Here is a 27,192-nt window from a genome sequence, read left to right on the forward strand (position 1 = left end):
TACATATATATATTCCCTAGAGTTTCTTCAGAAGGCCGTCAGTGCTTAATGTGGGTGCTGGGAACTAACTTGCTTGGGTCATCTGGAAGAACATCAGTTAACTGCTGAGCCATTTCTCCAGTCTTGATTCACTTTTTCTTTTAGTGCTGGGTAGTATTCTATTTTATATAGGTACCAGATTGATGGAGAGCAAGGACGGTTTTCACTTTTTCTTTTAGTGCTGGGTAGTATTCTGTTTTATATAGGTACCAGATGGATGGATAACAAGGGCGGTTTTATTTCCTTGTTGTGGTGAATAGAGTGGCAGTAAACATGGGAGTGCAAATATCTAGTAGTTGGATAGAGTTCTCTGAATGTATGCATGTCCAGGAGTGAAAGTGGCTGGGTCATATGGAGTTAGGTTTTTAATCTTTTTGAGACACCGCCAAGCTGGTTCACAGCTGTATTAATTTGCACTCCTACAAGTAGAAAGTAAGGGTGTTTTTCCGGATCCTATCCAACGCCTGTTAGATCTCTTGATGACAGCCATTCTAACTGTGCTGAGGTGGTATCTCAGTGTAGTTTTAATTTGTATTTCCTTGTGGCTAGGGATATTCGAACACTTTTAAAAAGTAGTAAGGGCCATTTGTATTTCTTTGTTTTTTAAACTATTCATTCAGTTTATTAGCCTATTTATTGATTGACAGTTTTGTTTCCTTGGAATTTAAGTAGTAAATTCTGGATATTAGCCCCTTGTGTGAAGCATAGCCAATACAGATTTTCTTCCATTCTGTGGACTGTGTACTCTGCTCATAGTTTCCTCTGCTGCATACATTTTAAATTTAATGTAGCTCCCCTTATTGACACTGGAACTTATTCCTGTGCCATTTGTTAATTTTCTTTTCAGAAAGTTCTTCCCACCCAGATATCTTGAAGAATATTCCTTAAGTTTTCATCTATGACTTTCAGTGTTTAACATTTCAAATTACGGTCTTGAAGTGAATTTTTTCCCCCGAGACAGGGTTTCTCAGTGTAGCTTTGGTGCCTGTTCTGGAACTAGCTCTTGTAGACCAGGCTGGCCCCGAACTCACAGAGATCCGCCTGCCTCTGCTTTAAACCCGAGTGTGCCACCACCGCCCAACTTTGAATTGATTTTTGTACAAGATGAAAGATAGTAATCTAGTTTCATTCTTCTGTGGTAGATATGTACTTTTGCTAACACTGTTTGCTGAGTAAGCTTTTTCCTAATATATGATTTTTCCTTCTCTGTAAAAAATTAGGTAGAGCTTTGTCAGCTCTTTACTGGATCATCTGTTCCATCGCTCTGTTTGTTCTTAATGCCAGTACCAGGCTGTTTTTATCACTTTAGCTTTGTAGTATACTTTGAGGTACAGCTGTGTTCTTACTCTTTCGGATTGCTTTGGCTGTTTGTGGTTCCAGTGACTTCTTGAATTGCTTTTTTCCAAACCTTTAGACATGGCATTGAAATTTTGATCAGTATCACATTAAATCTATTTATTAATTTTGGTAATGTAGCTCTTTTCATAGTATTAATTCTGCTGATCTAGGAATGAGGAAGATTTTTCTGTCATCTAGCATCTTTTTGGTTTCCTTTTTGATATCATGAAGTTTTCAATGTAGAGACCTTTCTCTTGGTGTGTGTGGATGCACATATGCTATAACATGTAGAAAGGTCAAAGTCGAACTTGCAATAATTGACTCTTCCTTTCTACCATGTAGATCCTAAATATCAACTCTGGTCATCAGTCTTGGCAGCAGATGCCTTTACTTGCTGAGCCCACTTGTCAGCCTGGGTAAATACCAATTGTGTATTCTGCACATTTACTGTGCATATTAATTAGACCTAAGAGGTTTCTAGATCTATAATTCACTTTTTAAAAGTTTTTATTTATTTATTTGGTTTTTTGAGACAGTTTCTCTGTAGCTTTTTGGTGCCTGTCCTGTAACTAGCTCTGTAGACCAGGCTGGTCTTGAACTCATGGAGATCCTCCTATCTCTGCCTTTCGAGTGCTGATTAAAGGTTGTGCACCACCACCACCTGGTGATCTATAGATCTTTTTAAAAAGTAAAGAATTATGTCATCTATGAATGGATAATTTGATGTTTTTTTTTCCTTTTCTATTTTATGTATGTTTTTCTCTTGTCTAATTGGTATGGCCAATATCAAATAAAAGAGGAGAGAGTGGGCATCTTTATTTCATTCTTGATTTTAGAGGAAATGCTTTCAGTTTGTCTCCATTTAATGTTGATATAAGTTGGTTGTAAATTACCTTGTTATTTAGAAGTATCCTCCATCTATTCCCAATGTCTACAGGACTTTTTGGATGTTCCGGGGGGGGGGGGGCGGGGGGAGCCTTTCAATTTCTTTTGCTTAGAAGTTTTATAGAGAAACTGGACAAAGGCTGAGGTAATCTCTATTGAAGTTGCTGAATTCCCCAAGGTATCTTGGACTGAACCCTTATACATTATGCTTGTACCTCTGACCCAGCCAAGAAAATGTCTGTACCACTGTTTATGCACTTGCCCATCAGATTAGAGTTGATCCAGACCTCCTCTGTCCATCTCTAGCTCACTCTATCTTGACCTTGACTGTTAGTCACTTGACCAGTGTTACTTCCCCCATTTGCCATTGCTAAGCTCTCTGTGTTCTCACGTATACATGATCAGCTTGCAACTGTACTGTGGCAGAGAGTTAACTGTATCCTAGCAGCCAAAATGTAGCTGTAGTCTTGGCTACTCATATTTTAGCTCCTTGTCTATAGGGTGGTTTAGGGTTCATCTCTTAGGTGGAAGCCAATCATCATTACTTACAATCAAGTATGTTTCAACTGGCTGTATTAGAAGAAAGAGTGTAAGAAAAGACAGCAGTACCATTTGTTCTCAGGAAATAAAAATGGTCAGTATGAGACAGCTTTGTAAACTGTGAACCTCCCCTCCCCACTTGCAACTGGGGATTGAATTTAGGACCTTGGCCATGATAGTCAAGCTCTGCCATTAAACTATATCAGTCCTCTTTCTTTTTTTTTTTAAACTTTTTATTTTGATACAGAGTATTTCCAAGTTGTTCAGTAGGCCTCCAACCTTCCACCCTCTTGCCTTCACCTTCTTCCCAGTAGCTGGAATTATAGCTTAATTAATTAAGTATAAACCATTAGCATTATTTCTCTTAAAATGGTCATTATTATTAATTTGCTATTTTCCTTTTATGATTAATAGGTTCTCAAGTTTGGTGATAGCTAAAAACCTGTGTGTGTGTGTGTGTGTGTGTGTGTGTACGCACGCGTGCATGTATGTACGTACATGTATGTATGTACAGATTACACTCAGGGCTTATTTTTTTTTTAGAAAAATGTATGTATGAGTGGTTTGCCTACATGTATATATATATTGCAGTATGTGCATGTGTGGTACCTGTGATGCCACAAGAGGGCATCAGATTCCCCTGGAACTAGCATTACAGATTGCCATGCACCATCAGAGAGAACGTTGTGTCTCAGCATTTCAGTGCATACTATCTTTCTTAATCTTTCCTTCTAGGTGGGTTAACTATAGTAATCTATTTTGCTATTCAGCTGATTAAAGTACATTTGTGTGCTATGAATGAAGAGTTAGATGAGAAGAACTTGAAAGGCTAGAACTTCTGGGGAATAAAATTATCACAGACTAGTTAGGAAAAAGATGATTTATGAAAGTTTTTACCACTCAAGACCATTCCTGGGATTGCAGGTATAAAAGGGATATGCTCTGGTCCCAAGATTTTTGCTTTTCATGATAGTCAAGTTAGAGACCAGAGCAACTAAAAATGTCAGACATTAAACATGTTGAATATAAAAATTTTGCTGGTATACACTTGTATAAATTCAAAGATTTTTGTCCTATTTTATAAAAAAACGTGTGGAGAGTTTTGGTTTTCTACTTGTAAAATAAAATTAGCCCTGGTCATTATTTAATGAAATTTGATAAAATCAAACAAATTTAATAAAATAAAACCATGGTATTATTTAAATGAAATTGGCTATATAAAACATGGCATAATTTGTAAGCTTTCATATATTCCCTTTTAAAAAGTATTTATTTATTTATTTATTTAATTTATTTATTATGTATACAATGTTCTGTCTGTGTGTATGCCTGAAGGCCAGAAGAGGGCACCAGACTTCATTACAGATGGTTGTGAGCCACCATGTGGGTTGCTGGGAATTGAACTCAGGACCTTTGGAAGAGCAGGCAATGCTCTTAACCACTGAACCATCTCTCCAGCCCTCATGTATTCTTTTTACATTTAGGGTTTTTTGTTTTTGAGACATGCCCTTTCTACGTAGCCTAGCCCAGAGCTTGCTTTGTAGACTTGGCCTTAAGCTCAGAGATTCCCTTGACTCTGTCTTCTGAGTGCTGGGATTAAAGGTATACATTACCATGCCCAGCTTCAGTTAGACATGCATTTAGCTGAAAAAAATGATAGGGTTGAAAAAAGACCTAGGCAGAGCATAGTAAAATGTAAGTCTTTTTACTAAACCCTTATTTCTTTTTTATGTGTTTCTATGCCAGGATCATGGTTTTGAATGCTTTCTAGTAATTATTGTATGTACATGAATTCATACAACCACATATTTTACAATTAAGTGGAAATATTACACGACTTTTTGGTTGATTGATAGATTTTGGTAATCTTTATTAGCAGTAGGTATAAATTTTTAAGAATATTGCTCTTTTTTGTGATTGAATTTTCTGTTCCTTGATGGTATATAACAATGTAGCTCCTGTGTTTTCCCAGTGCTCATGTCTGTAACTTTTCTTTCCTTAGGGTCGACTCACTATCCCTTAAAAATCCATTCTCCCAAGAAGAGGGGACAGAAAGAAAGATCACTTTGTAAGAAAGGCTTTGGTATCCCATGAACGAGCCAGCAGAACACCGATTGGGGTGCACCAGGACTCCAGAGCCAGATATAAGGCTCAGAAAAGGGCACCAACTTGATGATACAAGGGGAGGTAATAATGACAGCCACCAAGAAGATTTGGAGCCCATTTTAGAGACATCTGTTTGTTCTTCCTATCATAAAAATGTAAGTTAAAAGTTCGAAGGGTTGCAAACAAGGTAAACATATGGAGATGAGGGGTGATATTTAAAAAGAATACATACGTGTAATATTTAATGTATTTCTCTAGTAGAAAGGTAGAGATGTTGACTTAGTAAAAATATGTTTTAAAATTTTATGTATGGTGTTTTGCCTGCATATGTCAGTACCATGTGTGTGTCTTGTTGCCTGTAAAGGCCAGAAGAAGGTGCCAGATTCCCTAGAACTGGAGATGCATATATGGTTGTGAGTCACCATGTGGGTGCTGAGACTTGAACCCAGATTCTCTGCAAGAACAACATTGCTTTTTTGTTTGTTGGTCTGTTTTGGTTTTTCAAGACAGGGTTTCTCTGTGTAGTGCTGGCTGTCCTGGAACTCACTTGGTAGACCAGACTGGTCTTAAGCTTACAGATATCTTCTTGCCTCTGCTTCCTAGTGCGGGGATTAAAGACATGTATCACCATGCCTGGCAAAACTTAGTTTCTTATTAAGTTCAGATACTGCTTGATTTCATATTTACACCTTTCTGCTGGCACTTAAAAATCATAGTCACTCTGTTTTGTCTTAAAAGAGAATAAATGTTGTTTTTAAAGGTTAATTTATTTATATTTGTGCTTTATGAGTGTTTTACCTGTATGTATATGAGTGCATTGTGTGCCTGGTAGCTCCTGGGGCCAGAAGGTGTTGGACCCCAAGTCTGGAGCTACCAGAATGCTGTAAGACTCCATGTGGGTACTGGGATCTGAATTCAGATCCTTTGAAAGAACAGCAAGTACTCTTAACTGCTGAGCCAGCCCTCCAGCCCCAGAACCAGCCATGTTTTAGTTATAACATTGTCAGTGATATTTTGAAGAAATTCTATAGGACTTCTCAAATTGTTTTTCTGCAGTGCATATCTTGGGGTCAGTAGAATCCTAAGGACAGAAAGTAGATTTTAGTGTCTTATATAACTTCTCAGAGAAAATGGGAAGACTTACACAGTTCATCATGGCAGCAATCATGTTTGTGAACAGCATCAGACAGTGTTACGGGTGTGTTGATGTCTACAGTAGAACTTTATGTCTATTCAGTGATGTGGTGCTGGGAGATTGTATCTCAGACTGCAGACTTGTGCTTCCTTAATCTTGCTATTATGAAACATTACAGGCTGGTTTACATAGTGAGGTCCCATGTCATCCAGGGCTATATAGTGAGACCCCACCCAAAGCACAAAATAGAAAATATTAAACAGTAACATAGAGAAACATTATTGAGATGCATATATATGCATATATATATATCAGTACACATTTAAACTAAATTAAAAACATAGTTAAGGTGTATGTGTGCATGCCTTTAATCCTAGCACTAGGAAGTAGAGGCAGGAAATTCTCCTGAGTTCTAGACCAGCCTGGTCTACAGAGTGTGTTCCAGGCCAGCCAGGAATACATAATGAGACCCTATCTCAAAAGGTCTTAAAAATGTACATTTTCTTTATAAACTAGTTTTATGTATTTGTTATATGATATGTATTATATCTAAATAGTTTTCAAATTAAATCTAATTTTGGTTTGTGAGGCTGGGTCTCATGTAGTATGTACATGCACACACAAAAGAATAAATGAAAAACTTTTTTTAAAAGCAAAATCAAACAAACAATAATAACAAACAATACTGTTAGAAACAGAATCAATATGGGGGCCTTGATTAAAGTTGAGTTTTTACAATATACTTAATACATTCTAAATAGAAAAAGTAATTTCCTACTTTGTATTTGACCGACTGATTTGGTTTTGTTTTAAGGTTTGTGGGTCGGTCCCAGGGCTTTGTACATGCTAGGTAAGTGCTGTACCACTTAGATATCCTTCTGTTGTCTACAGCACTTTTTCCGTGAGCCAGGAGGGGCTCCTTCACACACTTTGCTTCTTAGTAAAAATAGACAGTAATTTGGGATGCCAGTTTAGTCAGTCTTAGGTTATGCTGCTTGGCCACTAGTCTCAGATAGTTCTACATAGATTTTGTTCACACGTTTCCTCAGTTTTAGTCTAGCTGGCAAGGAGAAGGATGGCCCTTCCCTTGAGAAGATTGCCCTTAGATGATTGTAGGGGCTGAGCAGCTTATGACTCCTGAGGCGTTGTTCAGCCTTTTTTCCTGCCGTTTACTGCACTCTCCCTCTAGTGTTTGCTTTCTGAAATTATCAAAGCCACCTCTGTCCACCAGCGGCTCACACTGACAGTGATATATCATTGTGGGAAAGCAGCCATAGGACAGCATGCTAGTTATGAAAGATTGTTATGAAGACTGTAACACACCGATGCTTCCTCAAGCCTGTGGGAGGAGCTGGCAGGGTAGTACGCTCCGGCTTTCTGCATCACCTCATACCCCAGTGGCTCCCAGGGCCACCTCCTTGTTCCTACTCCTGCCCTTGCTCTCCACATTGTGGTCTCTCCTGACACCTGGTCTCCACTCCAGCCCTGTCTATTTTGGGTAATGAAGGTGGTCACCCTGTGGAGCCAGCCTTTGTCTGTTAGTGGAACTTGAGGTCTGTTTTGTTGTTTACAAATGAGTAGAAGTCTTGTCCCCCTGCTCTGTCCACTCCTCACCTGGATACGTTTCCCAGAGAGTCATACTTGGGTTATGGATACCTAAGTAGGAGCTGGCATCCAGATTCTTCACCTCAGACTGGAGAGGACGACGGCATAACCTTGGCCTGAGGAGGGTGTGACCACACATAACTTGGCACAGTGCCCTGTTTGTTTGCCTTATTCTCGTCTTCCATGAGATCTGCTCAAAAAGCAAAACTCAGTTTTGTTTTCAGCTACAATTGAGCTTTGCCACAGGGAAAGTTGATCCCACTGAGCAGCTGGCATCTGAAGGCTTCTGTGGAGTGAAGGTCTGAGAGGTGACAGACCCAGGTTTAAAGTGGCTTCCTCCTACCTGCAGGCGCCTTCACAACTACTTACCCTCCAGTGCGTCAGGAAAAGTAGCTGAAGCCACCTTACAGGTGACCACATCGGGGAAACGAGCTGGTGTGCACCAAGCCTGATGGTCATTGTGAGGATATGTTCTTGCCCCTCAGGGTCAAACGACCCCTTCCTAACACTAGAGATAATAACGAATGGTGAATTTTTTTAAGTCATATTCTATTTGCATTTTATTTTTAAGATCTCACTAAATAGGGCTGGAGAGATGGCTCAGTGGTTAAGAGCATTGCCTGCTCTTCCAAAGGTCCTGAGTTCAATTCCCGGCAACCACATGGTGGCTCACAACCATCTGTAATGAGATCTGGTGCCCTCTTCTGGCCTGCAGGCATACATGCAGAAAGAATATTGTATACATAATAAATAAATAAATAAATAAATAAATAAATATCTCACTAAATAGCCCTAAGTAGCCTGGACCTCATCATGTAGACCACTCATGTAGTCTACTCATGTAGACTGGCCTTGAACTCCACCTTTCTCTGTCTCCCCAGTGTTGTCATTAAAGGTATGTGTCACCATGGTTGGCAAATGTTTATTTCTTAAAATCAGACCCAAAAAAGGTCAGAAGGAAGAGGCTCTTCCTGAAACAACAAAATTTAGAAGAACATAAAGTTCCTTATGTGGAGGAGAAAGGACTTTAAGAAGTGTGCTATCTCTTAGAAACATCAGTAAATTTGAATCTTGGAAGCTGAACGAGCTTCTATTAGGTAATGATGGATGCTGTAGATGAAGTAGCCTGACACGAGGGAGATGTTTACGGTAGATAAGGTGATGAGGCCGTAGATGCTCATTCTCTTCCCTGGGGAGTTCCTGATCAGGCAGTGAATTGGGGTAGAGCAGCTGTTGGTGCTGCAGTGAGTTTTGCTTTGTCTGACTATGGGCAGGTGTTTGAATGTGAGCAGGCATAGAAACACAGTCTGGAGGGCAACCTGCAGGAGGGAGTGGAGCAGATACAGGTGTAAGAGCTTCTTCTCCTTGTGGAAGTTCAGAAGGGCGATCTTCTGGGAGAGGCTCTGCTTCCTGATTACCTCCATGGAACCCTTCTCCACTTCCTCTGAGTTCTTAGGTTGCTGCATGGTCTTCACCTTTACCTTGGTGTAATTATGCCGAATCTGAGCCATGAAGTATTCCATGAGAAAGAACAAGGCTATGAAGATAAAGTAGAAGTAGTACCACATTCCTATGATAGGAATGCTAAACAATTGTTCAAAACACTCCACAAAACAAGGATAGGTGATATTTCCATGGCATTTGAACTCTTCACGGAGATTGATCCAGTGTACCTGGACCACATTCATTGCTAGGCTGTATAGACAGATGAGGCTAAACCATAGAGTTCGCCCAATGTAGTAGGTAGATTTGTCCCCTACTACTGTGTATAGCACAGGAATCATTGAAATTGTCACTGCTAATATCATGTTCTCCTGTTTTTCAGGAAAAGGCCAGATACTTTACAGCCCCCTAGAAAGGAAAGCAGGGCAAGAAGTCAGGATTAGGAGCTATGGAGATGGCTCATTGGGTTAAAATGCGTGCCACACAAGCATTAGTACCTGAGTTTGAGTTCCCTGAACCCACATAAATGACTGATGTAGCGGGATTGTCTGTAGTTCCAGACATATCCTGGGATATGGCAGTCAGAGACAGGCGATTCTTCAGAATTGTGCAGTTGAGCTAACCTGGCCTACATATAGTAAAACATCAAAAAGGTACTGTTTCAGTGTGGAAGGTGAGGACCTTTCTACATCTAAAGGTGTCTTCTGACCTTCACACGCATACTGTTGCATGTATACACCTGCTCCAATTCTCATTCATACTCGTTCCCCCACCCTGCATGCCCGCACATAACACTTGTAGAAAAGAAGTCAAGATTAGAACGTGAGAGCACTTGTTGAGTGACCTGACCCCATCCAAGAGGCCTGTTTACGTTTCTGATCTCCTAGCACTGCTTCCTGGCTGTCGACTCCCCTAGACAAGGCATTGCTTTCTATCATGTATGTCTCCTGCTTCTCTGGTTCAGGCTACAGCAGAGATCATCTCTGGTACCAAACAACCCCTTCAAATTAAAATCATGAGTGTAGATCTCATCTCTTTTTGCTAAATTATGAAGTATGGCTTCATGTTTACATGACCCCATAGTATTATCCAGCATAGAGTATTACTGTTAGTTTGGATATAATTATATTTGATAAATGAAGAATGGAAGGCACAAGTAACATTAAAAATTCTCATTGTGTTTGGCTATTTCTAGTCACTAGAATGCCCTGGGTTCATTCAACAACAGCTAGTGGAAAAAAGTCAGTGTATTGTTTCTCAGCCTTTTGGACGAGCGTAGGTATCATATGAGACTCTCTGTAGACCTCCGCCATGAAATTCTCCACAGATTCCCTTCTTTCTTGTTAGGAAGACATAGTGCACATAACTTCTTCCATATACAATTCATGGGTAAACTGTCTCCCTGACTGTATAGTAGTTACCCTTCCGTTCAGTGAGCCCTGTGATGGTGGGCCACATACATTAGTTCTATAGAAAGGGAAACTATTTTTCGGTCTTCAAAGCTTTTTTATTTTTGGATAATTGTGTTTCTCCTCTTTGTGTGTGTGTGTGTGTGTGTGTGTGTGTGTGTGACCTCATTCTTGCTAAGGAAGTATTCTGCTGATGAACTATACCCTTCCCCTTTTTATTTTTGACACAGGATCTTACTGTATATTCTAGACTGACCGTGAACTCTTAGCCATTTTCTTGCCTCTCATCTTCTTGAATTTAGGGACTGTAGTTGTGCATCATTGCTTCCTATTCTGTCGTAATGTATTCTCTTTAGATTTATTTTTAATTTATGCATATGGGTGTTTAGTCAGCATATATGTTTGTCTATGTCTTACGTGTGTTCCTGGTGCCCAAGGAGGCCAGAAGGTGGTAGTATATTCCCTAGAACTGGAGTTAAAAATGTTTGTGAGTTGCCATGGGGGTCCAGGGAATTGAGTCCTGGACCTTGAAGAGTAGCAAGTGTTGTTAACCATTGAGCCATCTCTCCAGTTCCTTATGTGCTTCCCCCCCCCCCCCTTTTTTTGTAGTCCTGGCTGGACTGGAACTCTTTGTATGTTAGGCTGGCTTCAAGCTCACAGAGATCTACCTACAAAGTAATGGGATTAAAGGTGTGCTCCATCATGGCTAGCAAACCTTTCCTGTATTTTTTTTTTTTTGATTTATTTAGTTTTGTGCATTGGTGTTTTGACTGCATGTATATCTGGAACTGGAGTTACAGACAGTTGTGAGCTGTCAATTGGGAATTGAACCCAGATCCTCTGGAAGAGCAACTAGTGGTCTTAAGTACTGGATCTTCTCTCCAGCCCCACCTGTATTCACACACCAAACCATTCATTCAATTATAGGTTTATTGTGGTAAATAAAGGTATTAGGGTTTGTTGTTGTTGTTGTTGTTGTTTAAGGTGTGCATGATGTCAAATCCAGGAGTTAAATAATTTTTGTTTGTTTGTTTTTTTTTTGAGACAGGGTTTCTCTGTAGCTCTAGAGCCTGTCCTGGAACTAGCTCTTGTAGACCAGGCTGGCCTCGAACTCATAGAGAGCCACCTGCCGCTGCCTCCCAAGTGCGCCACCACCGCCTGGTCATGTTAAATGATTTCTAAGTGCATTTTTGTGGTAGTAAGTACATAACCCCATCCATCTCTAGAACATTTTCATCTTCCTAAACTGAAACTCTGTGCCTGTTAAACATTGTGTGTCCTTTGCCACCCTCCAGCCTCTGAGAACCACCATTTTGCGTTTTGGTAGTCAAATCTGACTACAGGTAAGTGAAATCGTAGACTATTCATCCTTCAGTGACTAGCTTATCTCACTTAGCATGATAGCATAGGTGTTTATTCATGCTGAATCAAATGTAAGAATTTCACTTAGGAATCTCCTGCTGGAGCTGTTGAGGTGGCTCAATGGCTAGAGTACTTGTGCAGTCCTGCCTTGAGTGAAGGGAGAGAACCAGTTATAAGAATCTTGTCAAGCATGGTAGCCCATCCTTTAATCCCAACACTGAAGAGGAGCCCCAAGAAGGAATGCATTAAGTTTGAAGCCAGACTGGGCTAAGTAGTGCCAGGTCAGCTTTGAGCCACAGTGTGATGAGACTGTCTCTGGAAACAGAAAAGAAAAGAAAATTTTATACATGTACTGTGTGAACATTATCATACATTATCATTCCTAATGATAATGACACTGGTGCAGTTCATGCACAGCAGCAGGAGATGAGTGGCAGACCAGCTGATGGTCCTGTCAAATGGGGTAGGTGATCAAGAAGGGCCAAAGGAGTGGAGACAAGGAGAAACACTTCCACTGAGCACACTTGTGCCAGCCACTTTCCTACAAACTGAACAGATGGACTCAGTCCTTAGACTGAACTTAAAAACCAGGCACAGCTATTACTGTTTTATATATAAGAAAACATCTAATTTCTGCTTAAAAGACTTACGACTTACTTCTAAACCAACCAGTTGGCGTTTAGATTGTGCTGCTCTTGGGGTGACAGCCGAATCCCTTAGCCTCTTGCAGAAGCCCTTTCCTGTATTGGGAACCTCTCCCTGCCTACCAACTGCTACTCTGTCAACTGCCTTGGAATCTGTCAGGGAGCTACCCTATTTGTTGACCCATCTGCCAGTCTTTCTGGAGTCTGCCAATCATCATATGCAAAATAAGACAAGAATAAATACACAGACTATGGCTTATGAGGATGGATTTTGGTGGGGCTGGAAAGTTGGCTCAGTGGTTAAGAATACTTATTCTTGAAGAGGACTTGAACTCAATTTCTAGCATCCACATGGCAGCTTACAAATGGTCTCTAAGTCCAGTCCCAGGGGATTCAACACCTGATATTGGCTGGCAGGAGGCATGTGTATGGTGTGCATTCATACAGACAGAAACATATACCTACAATTCAATATTTTTTAAAATAGGTGGATTTAGAAGCCTCGGAGGATGTTCTTGAAGATTGAGCCAAGACCTTGGTCTATTCCTTTCTGAATCTGTTCCTTTGGTTTGTTCCTGTGTTCTAAGGTCCCAAATATTTGAATTTGGGAAAAACTATCATCATATTCACCAAGTAGCTTCAGCATCTCTAAAATTAATTTTCTGTTGCTGTGATAAAACCTCATGACCAAAGCAACTTAGAGAAGGTATTTTGTGCTTACAATTCCAAAGGGATGAGTGACAGAAAAGCATAAAGCAAGTAGCAGGCATAGTGAAAGGAACATCCTTTACTCTAAGCACAGTATGGAGAGATTTAATGGAAATGGTGCGAGTTTTAATTTCAGAGCCCATTCCTAGTGACATACCTCTGCAGCACAGCTGTACCCTTTAAACCTCCCCAAACTGCTCCCAACTGGCTACCAGATGTTATTTCTCAAACCACAACAGCACCTTTTTCATTCTTCCTAAACTTTCAGTCTCAGTCTCTGCAATTCTATGCATTCTCATCCACTTTAAAACAAAGCACAGAAGTCACTGGCCAAGACTCCTGCTTCATCCTTCCAATTACGTAAATCTTCTTTCACCATTCCGTTATCTTTGCTGCTCATAGTAGCAGAGAGGCTATATTCATCCTCTTTGAAAAACTAGTCCCCAGCCAGGCATAGTAGTGCATGCCTTTAATCCCTGTACTTGGAAGGCAGTGGCAGGCAGGTCTCTGAATTTGAGGCCAGCCTATTCTACATAGTGAGTTCCGTAGTGATTTACATAGTGGGTTCTGGCCTTTATCATGAAGGAATGTTGGACTTTGTCAAAGGTAGTTTAAAATTATTTGTGTGTGAGTGTATGATGCAAGGGGTTGGCATATGTGCCAGGTTACACATTTGGAGGTCATCAGACACCCTTGTGAAGTTGTTTCCCTCCATCTACCATTATGTGGATTCCAGGGATCAGATTTCAGTCATCCAAATCTCACTGGCCTGTGAAAGTCATTGTTAAAACCAAGAGGAAACTAATGCAGCTATTCAAGGAACAGACTGGAAGCAAGCATAGGGATGCTGTGGTAGTGTAGAGAGGTGTTTCTCCCTCCGAATGGAGAAATGGTGTTTTTGACTTGTTTGTATTTGTTTTGTCTTATTTTAGTTTTGGTTTTGTTTCTTTGAGACAGGGTCTCACTGTGAAGTCCTGGCTGGCTTGGCGATCTACCTGCCTTCACTGGGATTAAAGGCATACACCACTATGCTCAGCTTCATTTTTACTGCTGATAGGTTTACAGTGAACTTAACTGCTGCTGACTGTTGTTGATGCTTGACTGAGGACTTGCATCTGCAAGGAAAGTGTGGTGATTGGTCCTGTCCTTGACTCTTACTGTGATGTCTTTGCAGAGCTCTGAGGAACTCGAGTGTAAAGATGACAATTCCCAGGAAGATGAAGGGTTTATGGGCATGTCTCCTCTCCTACAGGCCCATCATGCTATGGAGAGAATGGAAGAGTTTGTTTGTAAGGTAAGATTGCCTTTCCCCAAACAGACGTGGAAAAAAGGTAATAGTCATTTGCTTTTGTCCTACTTGGGGGGAAATCCATGGCAAGATGGAGACAAATAATTCTTCTGACTTTAACCTGTTAAAGACACATTTGTAAAACATACCAATAAAGTTGCAGTGTAACCAGAATGTCCAATCGGGATATGAATCTCTTCTGATACAGAATAGCTGAGTAAATGTAGATTAGATAAGAGAGAATGAAACAATTTGGATTGGTTGTACTAGAGTTATTAAAAAAACCATACCAAAGCCATTTTTCTGTTTAATATGGACAGTGTAGTTGCTGTTTCTAGAGATTCCACAGGTAATCAAACTGCTGAGGTAGACATTACAGGATTTTCATGCACATTTAGTATTTTCAGTTTAGCTATTATGTGTGATGGGTGTGGGCGTGGGTGAGTGTCTTTTAAGTGTTTTTTTTTTTTCCAGGCCATTGTCTGAGTCCCTAGGACCCATTGTAGGATTTTTTTATTTTAAAAAAATTTTTTTTTTTTTAAATAGCTAGAGTTAAAGTTACTTGTTGAAAAAAAAAGAGAGAGACTGGTATGCTTTTTAGTCAGATGAGCAAGTGTCTAGGGTAATATGTTTCATGTTGCTGTCATTAATACCCTGACAGAAAGCAACCTAAGGAAGAAAGATTTTATTTTAGCCTGTAATTTTAGGTTATAGTTTATTATTACAAGGAAATCAACTTCACTTAAGTTCTCAGGACCTGAGCAGAATGAAGCCAGTATTCTATTAATAGCCCCTATGCAAGTTCTTGGTAGAACCCTTACTCCTACTGAGAGCTCATGAGCCAAGCCTCCATTGTTCTGCATTTCTTCAAGTTCCCACAAGGATAACCCATTAAGTTTTGTCTACAACATTCAGCGCCTTTTCTAGCCTGAAGTTTTCAACTCCTCCACACGCTAGTAAAACCATGCAAAAACTCACTCAAATGGAGCAAGATCATGCAGTCAGGTTCGCCAGCAGCTGGATCCTGGGTGAAGTTGATTATCATGGTGTGAGGCTTAAACGAGATATGGGGGCTAAAATAAATAGGGTACAGTAGTGAACAGACTTTCTTAGGAGGCAGCATCAAGATCCTAACCCCCTTTCCCCTCCTCCTGGGGAGGGACAACAGGAAAAGGAAGGAGAAAAGGTCTGGTAAGGAAGCACCTTTCATTGGGATCTTCCTGGTGAACGGATCGCTTCTGCACAGTTGGAATTGCATCCAGCCTAGGGGGAATGCTAGCAGTGTAGACACATGTGAGGTGGTCTGTATGTCAATTGTTTGGTCTTCTGAATTCATCAGGTGAAGTACTGTTTCTCTCATAGGCAAGATTAAGCCTTTGGGTTTTTGTAATTGATTAATACTCACTAGTTAACAGTAGACCCCACATTTCCTACCCTGTGCTTCTTCCATTTAACACCTCAGTTTTCTTGTAGCAGAAAGCAGAGGGGAGATTTTTTTTAGAAAAAGACATGAAAGTGTGATATTTTTCTGTAGTAACAAGAATGTTAAGTATGAAATGGTCATATTTAATAACTGATTTTTCTGAGGTAAAATCTGTTGTTGATGAATGAAGTTCTGTGTAGCTGGGACTTTGAATTCCTCAATTTTTTTTTAAGCTGGACTAAAACCAAGGCCTTTTAGGATATAATTTGGTGTATTTGTTTATGATCTCCTGTTCCTAACAGACTATACCATCTAGAAATTTATTTTTTATCAGTCTTTTATCCATTATAAGATTATGGTAAAAGTTGTTTGGGAACGGTGTTACTAAATGACAACTAAAATTTGTGTGACAGCAAAGTGTTTGATAACATTCTTAATAACTAGGTTTGGGAAGGTCGATGGCGAGTAATCCCTCATGATGTGCTACCAGATTGGCTTAAGGATAATGATTTCCTTCTCCATGGACACCGACCTCCTATGCCTTCTTTCCGGGCCTGTTTTAAGAGCATTTTCAGAATACACACAGAGACAGGCAACATTTGGACACATCTCCTAGGTATGTAACATCAGTTGTCAGTGGTATAATTAAATTAGTAATTTACTTTTTTTCTTTGATTTTAATGTATTTTGAGAGTAAGTACAACTATTGAAAAATATGTTAGAATTTATTACTCACTTCCCCTTAGATTTTCGTTGGTAATTTTTTATTGGTTTATTCTTTGTTCATTCTAACTTGTGCTGTGACTTTATTTCAACCAATGTGTGTTTTCTCCCCTAAATCCTTATTTTGAGACAGGGTCCCACTGTGTATCCCAGGCTCCTGAGCACTGCGCTTGACCATGTGCCCTTCATACCTGCTGTCTTTTCTAGACCTTTAGATAGTGACTTCAAGTGAGGCAAGGCAAGAAGTGCTGTAGAGGGCTGGAGAGATGGCTCAGCCGTTAAAGGCTAGGCTGGGCTGGAGAGATGGCTCTGCGGTTAAGAGCACTGTCTGCTCTTCCTAGAGGTCCTGAGTTCAATTCCCAGCAACCATGTGGTGGCTCACAACCATCTGTAATGAGATCGGGTGCCCTCTTCTGGCCTACAAGCAGGATACTGTATAAATTAAAAAAAAAAAAACAAAAAACAAGTGCTATAGAAAAATGTATAGTATTTTAATAAGCAGTGAAAGGAAGAATATATATGAGAAAGTAAGATGTTTTTCAGTCATTGCTTAGATTATTTTCAGTTAAGTTTCAGTTATTGTGAGTAGCATATGAAATAGATCCGTTTTTCAATTTTTTTTATTAAGTAAAGAATACAGTTGGGAGGAAGGACGGTCTTTTCAGTAAAAGGAACAGTACAGCTGAGATAAGTCAATAAGGAACATACCTGTAATCCCAGCACCTGGGAGTGAGGCAGGATTTAAGTATCAGGTCATCCTGGGCAATAGAGTGAGAGTCTGTCGTGAAACCAAAACCAGATCAAGTTCAGTCTTAGTCTTCTACAAGAGCCAGAACTAGAAACCCTTAGGAAATACAGGTGTAAGCCTTGGTGATCTAAGTTAGGTAACAGGCTTTTCTTTTGTTTTTGTTTTTTGAATTGGTTTGGTTTTTTTGAGACAGGGTTTTTCTGTGTAGGCCTGGCTGTCCTGGAGCTTACTCTGTAAGCTGGCCTCAAACTCAGAGAGACCTGCCCCTGCTTCCTGAATGCTGGAATCACCCACAAATGCTGGGGTTAAAGGCATGTGCCACCATCACCCCACAGATAACAGCTTTTTAGAATCAAAACGTAAAGTACATGCAGCCGAAGAGAATAAATTGGGTTTTTGGCAAAACAAAATTATGTATGTCACAGAATATTGTCAAGAAAGTTAAAAAGATAACCCACAGAGTGAGAGAATCTTTACAAATCATATTATGTCTACTATAGGACTCTTACAAGTCAGTATAAATGGCTCACCCTCTTTGCAGGCAGTAAAGCTTCTCTGTGAATATTTCCTATAGAAAGGTACACAGATGACAAACATATACTGTGGATTTTTTATAGAGAAAGGTACACACATGACAAACATGTACTTAGAAAAGGTTTATTTTTATCAGTTATTTGGGGACATACAAGACAGATATATCGAGATGTACAATGAGATACATTTTATTCCCTCCAGGATCTATATGATCAAGAAAATGGAAAGTAAGCCTCGGCCAGGGATATGGAGAAATGTTGCTAATGTTGCTAATAGTAACAAAAAATGGGCCAATACGTGTGGAAAGCAGCATGGTAGATAGTTCCTTAGACAGTTAACAGGATCACTGGCAATTTTACTTCAGTTGAGTATTCAACAAAATATGTATATGGATGTTTTAACAGCATTATTAATAGAAACGACATGCTGCTGAATAGATAAACCAAATGTGGTATACCCATGTGATAAAACACCGTTTGGGGGCCAGTGAGATGGTCAGTGGGTAAAGGTTGTTGCCTCCAGGTTTTATGCCCTGAGTTTAATCCCTAGGACCTACAATGGTGGAAGGAAGACTGGCTCCTACAAGTTGTTCTCTGGCTCCCACACACATGGATACAAACAAACAAGTAAAAGTAAGAATTTAGCTGTAAGAGTGAATTACTGATGTTTGTTACAACCTGCTGAGTGAATTAAATAAAAAGACACAACAGGCACATAATTGTTTAATTCCATGTACATGAAAAAATGCCCAGAAAAGGCAAATCAATGGAGGCAGAAAGTAGGGCCACTTAGTAGTGAGACCCTGTCTCAAAAAAACAGACAGGTATGGAATTTCTGACACTGATGTCCTGGGTCACTAGTGAGGACCAGAGAAACAACACAGGGTTCTTCAGCATCTGTAAGCAAACGTAAAACAGAGCTTTGAAAGCGCCCACGGCATGTGTCAGAGTGCACAAGTGATAGTATATACCGAAGTCTAAGAGCTGACTCTACTCTGCCTGCCTTTTGGATTGTGGTCCTTAGGTGAATGAGAAATTATTTCCTTCCCTCTCTCCCTCCCTCCCTCCTTCCCTTCCTCCTTTCTTCCTTATTTATTTCTTTCTTCCTTTCTTTAAAGATTTATTTATTTATTATGTATATAGTGTTCTGCCTGCTTTTAAATTGCAGGCCAGAAGAGGGCACGAAATCTCATTACAGATGGCTGTGAGCCACCATGTGATTGCTGGGAATTGAACTCAGGACTTCTGGAAGAGCAGCCAGTGCTCCTAACCACTAAGCTATCTCTCTAGCTCCCTCCACTCCCCCACTTTTTTTTTTCCCCCTCAAGACAGGGTCTCTCTCTCTCTGTGTAATAGCTCTGGCTGCTCTGGAATTCACTTCGTAGACCTCAAACTCACAGAGATCTTCCTGTTTCTGCTTCCCAAGTTGTAGAATTAAAGGTGTGTGCCACCCCCACCCGACTTTTTATTTATTCACTGATTTATTTATTTATTTTTCCTTTTTTGAGTCAGGCTTTTATATATACCAGGCTACCTGTTCCCTCTGCTGAGGATGGCCTTGAATTTGTAATCCTCCTGCTTCTTCCTCCCAGATTAAGATTAAGGTGTGAGCCACCACACTTGATGCTGGGCAACCACTTGTTGCATCCTTAACTAGTCATTATATTCTTTAAAGTTTATAAAGCTGAAGTGTGTATGACACCAGCAGTATTGGAAGTAAACTAAAATGAAAACTTTTCACAAAGAATTTATGGTTCTGGTATCACTGCTACTGGGAAAAACTTAAAACAGCACACAGCACATGAATCACGTCTTTACTCTCACTCATACTCTTCTCCTAGGTTGTGTCTTCTTCCTGTGCCTGGGCATCTTCTATATGTTTCGCCCAAATATCTCCTTCGTGGCCCCTCTGCAAGAGAAAGTGGTCTTTGGGTTGTTCTTCCTGGGAGCCATTCTCTGCCTTTCGTTTTCATGGCTTTTCCACACAGTCTACTGCCACTCGGAAGGGGTCTCCCGACTCTTCTCTAAGTAAGTATTCACGCTGTCCATGTTATCATCTGTGTTTTAGGATCAGTGGGGCAGGAACACCCTCCAGCAGAGCTGGCAGGATTCTTAATGTTACCGTATGGAAATGTCTTCCCTTAATATAGACAACTCAGTTTGCTTCTTAGTTGCTGCTGATATCATAAGTCGTAAGGGATTAATTGGCGTCTATAACAGATGATAATTTTTAGCATTAAATGGAGTTCTTTTAAATTTCAATCCTAGATTGGATTACTCTGGTATTGCTCTTCTGATCATGGGAAGTTTTGTTCCTTGGCTTTATTATTCTTTCTACTGTAACCCACAACCTTGCTTCATCTACCTGATTGTCATCTGTGTGCTGGGCATTGCAGCCATTATCGTCTCCCAGTGGGACATGTTTGCCACCCCTCAGTATCGGGGGGTCAGAGCAGGTGAGTGGATGTGAATGTGTCATTCTCATGGGTCATTTATGGTATGCTATTATAAACCGGTGCTTTTGCAGCGTGGAGATGAAGTAACCATCGTTTTTGTGGGACTTCTAGCCTGGTGGTCAGTTACTAGAAAGCACAGGGTTGAGGGGCAGTGAGTGATAAGATGGGCGGGCGCACACATATATTTTGGGCAGTGTTGTATCTTTGAGAAAATACTACAATATAATAACTTCTGTAATTGTTTCATCTTAGTGTACTTTGTGGTGACTGACTCTTCTTGGTTTATATTTAGTGTTTTATATTTTAGTTTAAATTGCTTTGATAAATAAGACCTGAGTTCATTGCTGATTATGTACCAATAAAGTAGATACTATACTTTTCTTCTGATATAGGGGTCTTTGGTATTTAGGTAATGCCTGCTGAGTGCCCTGTGACATTGGTAGTCTTCTTACTTGAATGTGGTATTTGTAGAACCAGAAGATTGAAAAACCTGCCTTTAATTTTGAAATCAGTAGTCTGTGCTGAGTGATTCTGATAAAATCTTTTTGAAATTGGACTCTATTGCCTGAAGTTGTGTCTTCTACTTTTTGTCTCTCAAGTGGTACTACCACACATGCTTTTCTTGTTAAAAACTCAAGCCCTGATTCATCTGCATGCAACTAGAGTTCTAGAAACAGAACTAACCTCATGTTGATGACATAGCAGTCTGCTCTCCTTTTTTAGGACGTCCACATAAGACGTCCAGTAGCCAGCGCTGGCTCTGTAGTTCTTCACTAGGTCAGTGGTGTTAAACCTATTTGAGTGCATGAGATAAGAACACCTTTGCTGAGTGGAGCTGAGCATTCTACTATTTATAAACACCAGAAGGTTAAGTCCTGAGCCTTTTTTTTGAGAGTGAAAAGCACTATTAGGAGCCTTTCTTCATATGCAAAGGAAAAGAACAGGAGTGTAGCAATGCCTTAGAGGACAGTGTAGGGGGTGGTGTTTGTTTTTATTAGGTTTGCTTGGTCCCTGAATTTCATACAGTTAGTGTGCCATTTTCTCCTCTCATTTCGGTGCACATGTTTTCTGATTGTGCATCCTGCATTCATTCTTGCATATGTTGTGGCACACCAGCAGCTTACTGGTGATGCTGGTAGATCCCTAGAGTCTGGGGAAAGCTTATTGCCATTTATAGCCTATTGCAGTCTGCCTGTAAAAGGGAGGCATTCAAGGAAGTTTAAGCTAACTCCCCATGCTTTCTTTTCCTAAAACTCTTCACAGAGTGGTTCTTTCTAATTAACCCTCAGGGTTGCTTACATAGCCTGGCTTACTGTGAGATTTCTCATATCTGTAAATGGAGCATAGCTCCATTTTTTGTGTCATGGTGTCTCAAAGGTTGAAGGACCTTCTTTTTTCTTTAAAGCAAGAATGACTGTACTTTAAAATTTTAAGTTGATCAAAGTAAATAGTATTATGTTGTAATATTGACTTCTTTCTTATTTTCTTTGTGTGTTCTCTTTTTATCCTGTTCTTCTGATGTCTTAGGAGTATTTGTGGGCTTAGGCCTGAGTGGAATCATCCCTACTTTGCACTATGTCATCTCAGAAGGCTTTCTGAAGGCTGCCACCATAGGGCAGATAGGCTGGCTAATGCTCATGGCTAGCCTCTATATCACAGGAGCTGCCCTCTATGCTGCCCGCATACCTGAACGCTTCTTTCCTGGCAAATGTGACATCTGGGTAAGTGTGGTCAATGGTGATAAGGTTTATGTTCCTGTTAGTTAGGCACACTGTGAGTGATGTAATTGAAAGTTAAGTGACTTGTGTTTTGGTCTTAGCTCTGTCCCTTGTTGTCTGGTTTCTCTGGACAGTGAGCGTAGTGCTAACCCTGCTGAACGAGCGAGCACTCAGTGCCTGCCTGGCACAGTACTGAATACTGCAAATGTAGCAGGTCATCCAGTGTCAGTCCCTCAAGTCATACATGTTCTTATTTTCACTTTACAGATAGGAAGCTATGGCTCAGGAAGGCTCAACAGCTTGTCTAAAGCAAGTGGCCATTAAGTAGTAAACAAACAGAATCAAGCTGGTTTTAGTGTCCATCTGTGCTCTGGTTTGCTGTAGTGGAGTCATTGGTCATTATGTCTGTTTTCATCTTGTTTCTCACTATGAAAGAAGGGCAGTCTTCTACTGAGATCATTTTTAAAAAAGAGAAAGCTGAAACTGAGTGTGTTGGTGCACACCTTTAAGCCCAGTACTCACTCAAACAACAAAAAACGGGGGGGGGGGGGGAGGAGAGAGAGAGATATGGGCAGCGGGGAGGGCAGGGTTACTAATTTAGTTATTAGTTATTATTATTGTGTATGTTTGATGCATGTGTGTTTAGAATGGGCACACACATGCTATGGTGCCCATGTAGAGGTCAAAGGAGACCTTTCAGGAATTGACTGTCTTCTGCTACGGTGGTTCCAGGGATTGAACAAAGGTTGCTAGGCTTTGTGCAACAAATGCTTTTACCTGTTGAGCTATCTTGCTGATCCTAAGATCCTTTTTGGTACCCAAACCCAGTGATATTGATAGGAGATTGATCCTGTATGTGTCTGGTGGTGGAATGGAGGAGAGGGAGGAAACTAGACTGTGTTTAATAATGAGAGATAAGGAAAGATTAGGGAGAAAAAAATGAGGACCTAGTAAAGATGGACATTTCTACCCAAAGAGGATCTGAAACATTTTCAGCAGTGTATTAAGTAGATGAGGAGTGCTCTTACAGTGAGGTCTGACTCTTAGGTCCTGCTTCTCACTATTGCTCACAGTTGTGTGCCGAGCCGGCCACCCGTGTTCTTACAGTAAATGAAGATAGATGACCCTGAACTCAGTCTCCTGAGCTTCAGGTTAGCTAACTTACCTTCCGTTTCTTCTCAGGTATACTTCTTTTCTGTTGTTTGTTGATTTATTTTGTTTTTTGTTTTTTGTTTTTTGTTTTTTGTTTTTTTTTGAGGCAGGGTTCTCTGTGTTACAGCTCTGGTTGTCCTGGAACTTGCTTTGCAGACCAGGTTGGTCTCAAATTCACTGAGATCTGCCTGCCTCTGCCTCTGCCTCTTGAGGGCTGGGATTAAAGGCATGCGCCATCACCGCCTGACTCAGTTATACTTTCAATACCAGTGTCTTGATAAATAGCACTGTGTCTTTCCATTTTGAGACCATGAGAGAGTGTTGTAATTTCTCAAGTGTTTGTCAGTAAATCATATCCTGCTGCTGATTGTCAGGGGGTCCTTTGGTGATCTAACTGTAAGGGCTATATGGAATTACCCCAAAGTTCACTGTGTTAGTGGCAGAGCCTGTATTTCTCTAGGAGAGCTGGCTTTTGACTCAGAATATGAGGTCCCCAGTGGATATTCTTGTCCCAATTTGAATTTGAACATAATGCATTTCCACTATCAAGCTGGGAAGCAGTGTCTTTTCCTAGGTATCTGTAGCAGGCTTAGTAATGAATGGTCTCCCCGTCTCTCCCTCCAGTTCCACTCCCACCAGCTCTTCCACATTTTTGTGGTTGCTGGCGCCTTCGTTCACTTCCACGGCGTCTCAAACCTGCAGGAATTCCGTTTCATGATTGGCGGGGGCTGTACTGAAGAGGATGCACTGTGAAACTTTGCAGGAGCCAGGGACTGTGACCCCGAACCCAGGCCTGCAGCTCCCACAGGCCTGCTTACTGGCTACTGGTGCCAGTGCCAGAGAAGCCCCAAAACTTGGACAGCCTCCCGGGCCTTGTGGTGGCCCAAGGGCTCCATGGGGTTCAAGACTAAGAAGAGAAAAACAAAAATAAATCATACCTCAAAGGATGGAGTGCATCAATTTGGAGAAAAGACGAAATGGCTCATCCCCTTACTTCTTTTTGGGATCTACCGATTGAAGGCAACTCTGCAAGACCCTCGCCTGACAGACTGGCTTCTGATGTGATCGTATTTATTTGTAGAAGATGGGAACTTTGGTTGGTGGTTCTTTCTTCTCCCTTTCTCTCTCCTTAACGCAGTAATACATGAGTACCGTGTTCCGACAGATTGTGCCACTGGAGCTCCTCAAAACAATAACCAAACCAATTTAGGTGAACATTTATATCCAGCAAAGGGGTTGGAGTATGAGTTTAGGCACTCTTTTGGGAGAACAAAGAAATTAATGTAAATAAGATTTCTAATTTACTGTTTAAATAAGAATTTATATAAACATTTAAAACATAGGGGCAGGGGAGGGAGGGAGACTTTTTTAAAAGAATGAAACATGCAAGTACCACACACTGTTTCAATTTTGCACAAAGTGATGGAAGGAGGATGAAGTGGTAGCCCCAGAATGCACGATGTCTTGGTGCACCAAGGTGCCTTTCATAGGCTGATAACACTTGGACCCTGCTGGGACAGAGGATACAGCCCCAGCCCAGGGATCTTCTGGCCACTCTCAACACTGAGGGCTCTAGGCATTCAGAAGGGGAGGCAAATGAAAGGAAGTGGTGTATGCTTTTTCAGTGAAAGCAGCACAGGCTGTTGTCATGGCTCTAGAGAAGGCATCAACTGATAGGCTGTCACACAGGGCCTTTCTGAAGAGTGATGTAGTAAAGAGATGATGAAGGGGAGGAGGTCTTCTGGGAGAGAGGGAGGGAACATCAACACAGGGCCTGTCTAGTTCTTCCCTGGTGTCCTGTTTAACCAGGTGGTAGTTCTTATCTGAATAGAGATGTGGCCATTTTCCAGACCCTCTCTTTGAAGCCTTGAGCCATTCTGCAAACTTTTCTCTCTTGAGAATCACTGCCCTAATGATCCTTCCTCCTGGAAATAAAAAAACAAAAAAAACTGCCCCCACTTCTCCTCCCACCTTCTCCCTCCCACCATAGCTCCTGACATGAAGCCAGTCACTAGTGAAATTCTAATGAAGTCAAATAGGAAGGTATAGAGAGCCATCCCTACTAGGAGTGATGGCGTTTTTCTCTGGTGCACTGTCTTGGCAAGTGTGGTATGGCAGAACAGGTTCTGTAGTTAGCACTCACTGAGTGCCATTTGTAAGGAGTGTGGTACAGAGTTGGAAAAGAAGTGGTGTGTTCCTGCTAGGTAGTATGATAGACTTAGGCCCACAATTTTGAATTGCTGCTAGAGACAATTTCTCTGTCCCAGGGCTACTGTGTTACGGGTTTTAGAGAGTGGGGATGAGTTGGGTCTGGTTTATCGAATTCTGATCTTGGCTCCTAAGTGAGAAGTCAAGCATTTGAGTCTCCAAGACTTCAGGCAGACATTACATCCTGGGGCTGGTGGGTATTGCGGTGTAATATAGGGCCTCAGGCATCTCAAAAGGGATGCTTGGGAATGTGAGAAGGTTCTATTTATTCAGTAGTGTTTTCTTGGTCATTGTTGTCCTTCCTTCACCTTCAGATCTCCAGCTGCAGCTGGGAATCCAGGAAGGCATCCACTGTAAAAGCTGGGAAGAACTTACGAGTGTTTGATTGTGGATAAGGTCACTGCCCTAGGTAGACCAAACAGAAGACTCCGAGTGAACAACATTGTGTCAGGCAGAGTTAGAGAACAGTGTTAATTCCTCAAGCAGTTCAGCAGGACAATGTTCATCTAGAAGGAAGCTCACCTAGGTTTGTGGTAGCAACAGCACATATCAGAAGCCAGACTTAACTCCCTTGTCCTGTACTTGGGATAGAGTATGAGATGCTACCCCATGACTCTACAGAAGTAGAGGTCTTTGGGTCCAGTCATCCCTTTCCCAAGCAGGGAGAATCTGGTTCACCATAGCACAAACTCTTAGGAAAAAGAATCAACACCACTAGTGTGTCTAGTAACTTCCCTTCTGTGTGTGTGTGTGTGTGTGTGTGTGTGTGTGTGTGTATGGGTGTGTGTGTGTATGGGCACATGTGTGCCCACGTGTGTCTCTGCAGCTCACTACAACAGCCTCCATGTGCACTTGACCTGGTGCCCCCGGGAGCTCGTCAGGTTGGCACCTGAATGCCTTACCTTCAGCAGTTTGAGGCTGGCTTGCTCTGCGCACGTGTTTTATTTTCTTCTTGGCCCCAGGCCAGTTAGGAACCTGTACACCTTCATTCTTTCATCAGTAAATAGTGGCCTTTGTCAGTATTTCCCCTTTCTAAGTTGCTGATGTCACAAAGCACACTTTTGGGGATTGTAGAAGGTTGGGGTTCCAGAAAGGCATCTATGTGACTGTTCATTCACCATGGGATTTCCCTACTTGCTGTCTTCTCAATTTCTCTAATAAAAAGAGCCAAATGGAAGATCAACTTCGTTGTGTTTTTATTGCCTTTTCCCCCTTTCTCTTTTAGAAACTTTACTTCACTTTAGGGATATCCTTAACACCCTAATTTAGACAGGAAATTTAAGGAATTTTTAGAAACTTCTTGTCATCAGGAGGTTGATGCAGGAGGATTATGAGTTTAAGGCCAACCTGGGCTACACAGACCTTATCTTTAAAATAAGATGAGCTTTCTCTACACCTGGTTGCAGTGACCATCGAGGTCTGAGAGCTGAGGGAGCCTTGCCACGTGCACGTTGGTCACCGTGTTTTATCAGGGTGGTCTGCACTCCCCTAGAGAAACTGCATGACACTGCTGCAGCCCAGGAGCAGTATTGTGTAAATGCTTTGCTGTAGTTGCACTGAAGCACTGGTTATTCCCCCACCCCCAAGTAAATACTTGTTGCCTCAGCCCCTCAGGAACCATTGAGGAGGGCTTAGCTGCAGCTTCATGGCCTGGCATCTGTCCTTTGACTACACTAGCCTTGGAATAGAGAGTCCTGTCATTTGCTATGGAACATGGATCTCTGACCCC

At 41.2% G+C, this 27,192-nt stretch overlaps 2 protein-coding genes across 5 annotated transcripts in view; one reads left to right on the forward strand and one right to left on the reverse strand.

The window, feature by feature from the left end:
- The window catches only part of Adipor2 (adiponectin receptor 2), a 63,661-nt gene extending 37,015 nt beyond the window's left edge, over positions 1-26,646 (forward strand). For all 4 annotated transcript variants that reach the window (XM_048444398.3, XM_048444399.3, XM_085686992.2 and 1 more), the window contains exons 2-8: positions 4,805-5,063; positions 14,389-14,508; positions 16,370-16,541; positions 19,771-19,957; positions 20,198-20,385; positions 21,913-22,106; positions 23,880-26,646. In XM_048444398.3, the coding sequence (XP_048300355.1) occupies positions 4,893-5,063; positions 14,389-14,508; positions 16,370-16,541; positions 19,771-19,957; positions 20,198-20,385; positions 21,913-22,106; positions 23,880-24,008 (1,161 nt within the window). In that variant the 5' untranslated portion in view covers positions 4,805-4,892 and the 3' untranslated portion in view covers positions 24,009-26,646. The remainder of the gene's footprint in view (positions 1-4,804; positions 5,064-14,388; positions 14,509-16,369; positions 16,542-19,770; positions 19,958-20,197; positions 20,386-21,912; positions 22,107-23,879) is intronic.
- Positions 8,568-9,493, reverse strand: LOC125407066 (uncharacterized). The gene has a single exon (XM_048444400.3). The coding sequence runs from the start codon at positions 9,454-9,456 to the stop codon at positions 8,704-8,706; it is 753 nt and encodes a 250-aa protein (XP_048300357.2). The 5' UTR covers positions 9,457-9,493; the 3' UTR covers positions 8,568-8,703.
- Positions 26,647-27,192: the final 546 nt, after the last annotated feature.

The sequence above is a fragment of the Myodes glareolus genome, chromosome 3, assembly GCF_982192425.1.
Source record: "Myodes glareolus chromosome 3, mMyoGla1.1, whole genome shotgun sequence".
NCBI classification, from domain to species: Eukaryota; Metazoa; Chordata; class Mammalia; order Rodentia; family Cricetidae; genus Myodes; species Myodes glareolus.

Excerpts from the sequence above, each read along its gene's own strand:
- LOC125407066 (XM_048444400.3), bottom strand. The coding sequence starts at position 9,456 with ATGATATTAGCAGTGACAATTTCAATGATTCCTGTGCTATACACAGTA.